The sequence below is a fragment of the Cebus imitator genome, unplaced genomic scaffold (assembly GCF_001604975.1).
Source record: "Cebus imitator isolate Cc_AM_T3 unplaced genomic scaffold, Cebus_imitator-1.0 Scaffold54, whole genome shotgun sequence".
In the NCBI taxonomy this organism is placed as follows: Eukaryota; Metazoa; Chordata; class Mammalia; order Primates; family Cebidae; genus Cebus; species Cebus imitator.
Genome location: NW_016107369.1, coordinates 4,908,673 through 4,913,199, shown reverse-complemented (window position 1 = coordinate 4,913,199; position 4,527 = coordinate 4,908,673). Strand labels below are relative to the sequence as shown.

The 4,527-nt window shown below is 59.9% G+C and overlaps 1 protein-coding gene across 2 annotated transcripts in view; it reads left to right on the top strand.

The window, feature by feature from the left end:
- Positions 1–1,246: 1,246 nt before the first annotated feature.
- VSX2 (visual system homeobox 2) overlaps positions 1,247–4,527 on the top strand; it is a 23,462-nt gene continuing 20,181 nt past the window's right edge. Inside the window, exons 1-2 of one of the 2 annotated variants that reach the window (XM_037738547.1) lie at positions 1,247–1,842; positions 3,119–3,203. In XM_037738547.1, coding sequence (XP_037594475.1) covers positions 1,473–1,842; positions 3,119–3,203 — 455 coding nt within the window. In that variant the 5' untranslated portion in view covers positions 1,247–1,472. The remainder of the gene's footprint in view (positions 1,843–3,118; positions 3,204–4,527) is intronic. The other variant, XM_017528678.2, reaches the window with a different exon arrangement.

Below are 4,527 nucleotides of genomic sequence, written 5' to 3'. Positions count from 1 at the left end.
AGACCCTCCTCACAACAAACAGCCCTGCTAGCAAGGTCTAGCTTCCACCTCCCGTAGTGCCTCCTCTTACCTCTCAGGCTGGCCCCATGGCAGCCACGAGGGTAACAGACACCTTGGCAGTAGGCTGGGCATGACTAGGGGTTTTCCCACCATTTGGGGGTTTGCACCTGACTGGCTAAGAAATCCTGGATGGAATCTTCCCAGCCTGGTTTTCCAACCTTTGCTGAAAGCAACGGACCTTGTCCTTATCTCCCCATAGGGCGCCCTCAATCCAAGGAACATTAAAAACTGACCATATGTTAGGCACAGCAGAGAGGGAAGCCTCAAGGTCGATAAGCTAGTTCCCAACCCCAAGAAGGTCACAGAAGAGTTAGCTGAGGTGGTGGAGTGCAGGGGAAAGAAGCTCACCTTTTAATTGCCTCTCACCCCTTCCCTCCTTCCTCTCCCTCCACATCAACAATCCTTTCCTCTTCATTCTGTTTGCTCAATGAACTCTGAAGTATAGCAGGCCCCTTGCCTTGTCTGATTTACTGCGGAACCCCTGGCTACTAGCTCAGAGCAAGTAGCTCAATACATATTAGTCGAATCAATGGGTGGAAGAATCAAGTCCTCCCATGTAAGTTGGGCATGCTTCATGCTTACTCTGTCTAGGAAGAGGTTTGGATGTCCATGGTTGTTCTACAAAAGCAGTCATCGCCGCTCCTCTTTCCCACCAGGGACCCCTATTTCTGATCTGTTTGTCATTCAGTCATTGGGCCAGTATGTATTGAGTAGTTCTTTTGAACTAGGCATTGTATCTTGTTCTGGGAAGGCAAGCCCTGAGCTTTCCCCACCCCTCCCATCGCCCTTTGCACATCTTGGCCCAGTCTTTTCCCTGCTTACCACCACACACCTAGCCTGGGGGACTTGCCTCTCCCTTATTCCACCTTTTACACAGAGGTGCCATATTTGGGCTGCTCTGATGCCTCCAACCTGCATAGGAGTTGAGGGAAGAAGGTCTCCCAGTCTCTAACCTCTGCCCTTAGCCCATCCTCCCACCTGACCTCAGGGACCTGTCCCTCCCAGGATCTGCCCAGAACCCTAAGCCACTCTGCCTCCCGGAACAGCCCTGAATCTGAACCTGAACCTGAACCTGGTTGTCTCACCTCGGCCCCTGGGGTCCCTGCCCATGGGCGTCGTGCAGAGCCTATCCGATGCTCGACCCCCCAGCACCTTGGCCCCTCGACACTGCCTGCGGCGGGAGCTGCCAGCTTTTTGGAATTCCTAATCGCTCCTGGCCCCGGTGATTGGCTGCTCAGCTCTGACCCCACTTGGGCTGCCGCCTGGTTGGATAAAAGGGGAATCTCCTTGGGCTCCAGAGCATTAGACACCGGAGGGGGCACCTGGGACCAACTCCGCGAAGCAGGGAGCCCGGCGGGGGGGGTGGGGTGAGCTAAAGACCTGCGGCCTCAGCCCCTCCAAAGAACCGGGAGATGACGGGGAAAGCAGGGGAAGCGCTGAGCAAGCCCAAGTCCGAGACAGTGGCCAAGAGTACCTCGGGGGGCGCCCCGGCCAGGTGCACCGGGTTCGGCATCCAGGAGATCCTGGGCTTGAACAAGGAGCCTCCCAGCTCCCACCCGCGGGCTGCGCTCGACGGCCTGGCCCCCGGGCACTTGCTGGCGGCGCGCTCAGTGCTCAGCCCCGCGGGGGTGGGCGGCATGGGGCTTCTGGGGCCTGGGGGGCTCCCCGGCTTCTACGCGCAGCCCACCTTCCTGGAAGTGCTGTCCGACCCGCAGAGCGTCCACTTGCAGCCATTGGGCAGAGCATCGGGGCCGCTGGACACCAGCCAGACGGCCAGCTCGGGTAGGTGAGGCGAGGCTGCGCGGCTGCCTGACTGGGGGCGACAGCCGGGAGCCCCGCGCCGTCGGCTCTCGCTTGCTGGACCAGGCTTCCTCCCGGCGGAAAAGTTCCTTCCAGGCCGGGGGTCGCTGCCTGGGCCTTGGGCCAACGCGCCTGGTGCCGGGGCCAGGGAGGATGCTTCGGCGTCTGTCAGATTTCGGCCCCAGTGTTTTGGGCGGTCGCGCAGTTCTCCGGTCCCCGCGTCGGGCCGGGCTCGGCCACGGCACTCTGTTGGGGCCCCACAGAAAACGCGGTTTGGGGTGTCGGAGGCCGTGGTGCAGGGTCTCCAGCCGGGTCGGAGGGCCCCAGCTCCGCGGCTCCACGGCGGCCCCGGCCTCGTGGAGTATCCGCACTCCCAGGGCCCGATGCTGTTTCGGCTCCGGCCGGGTCTCTGGTGTCCAAAGTTGCCTGTCTCCTCCTCCTTTCCCCATTCCCAAACCCCACGTTGGTCAATTGGGCTTTATTTTTCACCCCCACGAGCTCAGACAACCCGGCCACCGCGGCAGCCAAAGCGCCCACCATCCGCTCCCACGTAAGCGCCACAATACACCGGAGCCCGGGGACGCGCGGACTCGGGGGCCCTGGGACCCCGGGTGACCTCCCCGCCTTCTCCCGGCGCTGCTTTCCCGGCTGTGCGTCGCGGCCCGCTCGGCCCTCCGGTTCTTGTTCGAGCTTGGCAATTCCCCCGATTTTTCGTTGCGTTTTATTTTGTTTTACGTGGAAAGGCAACGAAAACCAGCGAGTCGCAGGCTCTCGGGCCTCGAGTGGGGACGCATCGTGCTGCCCCGCGAAAGGGACTGTGCCCGCTGCCCCGGGCCTTCCCGGAGCCCAGCTCCCCACTCCTCGGCTCCGCTCCTAGCTCCTCGGGGCCAACTTTCCGGCCCGGGGCACTGGGGCTGGTCTCGCAGGGCAGGGCGCAGGGGTGTCGGGAGCGCCAACGGGGGTCTCTGCGGCCCCCTAAGGGTGCCTCGCTTTCCACCATCCCTGTCCCAAGCGCACCGGGGCCTTTGCCTCTCTTACAACGAAATCTGTTCAAAACCTCCGGATTCAGGCCCCGGCGCGGTAGAGGCCAGTCTGGGCTCAGGGATGGGACGGCCACCCTGGCGCCCGAAGTCTTCCTGGGGAGACAGAGCAGGCTCCCGTCGCTTGCGGAGGCGGCCCGGAGTGGGGCCCTCGCGTGTTTCGGGCACCTTGGAGCGCGACCCCGACTCTCCCGCATGTCCTTCCGTCCGCTTTTCAGATTCTGAAGATGTTTCCTCCACCGATCGAAAAATGTCCAAATCTGCTTTAAACCAGACCAAGAAACGGAAGAAGCGGCGACACAGGTGAGGCCCCGCGGCGATTTCTCTTCTCTCTCCCGCCGGCGCACCCCCGCTGCCCGCCTCGTCCGGGGTGGGGTCTCTGTGACCCTATTTTCGGCGACCCCAGGTCTGAGGTCCGAGGCCGTGCCAGGGCGCAGACCACGCGTTGTTTGGCGGAATCTGCCCGGGGCCTTGGCGTCCGCGCCGGGTGAGCACGATGAGTGGCCGCCGGGGAAGCCGTTCCGTTCGGGCTTTCTCCTCCTTCTGCAGGAGAAAGCAAAGGCTCTAACACCGGCCACACTGAGCCACAGAGCGGGTGGCGGCCCCCAGATCCCCGTATCAGTACATTCCAAGAGCCACACAGACCGCGCGGCAGGCAGATTCGCTCCCACCTCTCGCGGGAGCCGGTTCCTTTGCGCCCTGCCTCACCCGACAACCGCATTTCTCTCCCGGGGTCCCTGTCCTCTCTGCCAGCTCCCTAGCTTTCTGCTCCCACCGTTCCCCAAAGCTGGAGCACACTGACGGAACATTTTTTTTTCTTTTCTGGCTTCTTCTCCTTCGTGATTCTGACGAAGTCGCTTCCCTTCAGTGAACCTCAGTTTCCTCGTCTGTAAAATGGAGTGGGGGGCGGTGTAGACTGGACGGTCCCACCAGCTACAGCTGGAGTGGGATGGGCTGCATCGGGGTACAGGCTAGAAAGATTTTTTTTAATCTTTAAATAAAAATTACTTGTACAAAGTTAAAACTCAATAGATGTCGACAGGTATATCTTGAAAAGTAACCCACCCTTCTCCCCACCCCCGCCCTCATTCCCTTCTGCACCAGCCTCACTGCTATTCGTTCCTTGGGTACATTTGTGAGGTGGTTTGCAAGGAAATAAAGGAGCGGGAACCAAAAATCTGCCTGCCTTTCTGCGGATGCCGCCCGCAGGTGCTGCCCCGGCGCTCACCTCGGAGCGGTTTCCCCGCAGCTCCCTCCGCTGCCGCAGGCTTTCGGGACACTTCTCCACTGGGGTGTGCCGCACCCCCCTACATCCTTTTCTCCCACCCCAATTTGTTCTCAGCCTCTTACACCCTCTCTCTTTGAGCTTTTCTTTGCTTCTTTCTTCCTTGACCCTGGGAAACTCCACTGTTGACCCTCCGCCTTTTAAAACGGCCTATCGTGACCCCTCAGGCCCTAAGAGGTTCTGGCTTGAGTGTAGGTGAACTTCGACTTGGTTTCTCCGGACCTTGGTTTATTCTTTTACAGCAGCTGTTTGCTTTTGTTCCATTTGTATTGTTTTATTTTAAAAGGAAAAAGAAATTGTTTTTGGTCTTGATCCTTGGTCTTTTTTTTTTTTTTTTTTTTT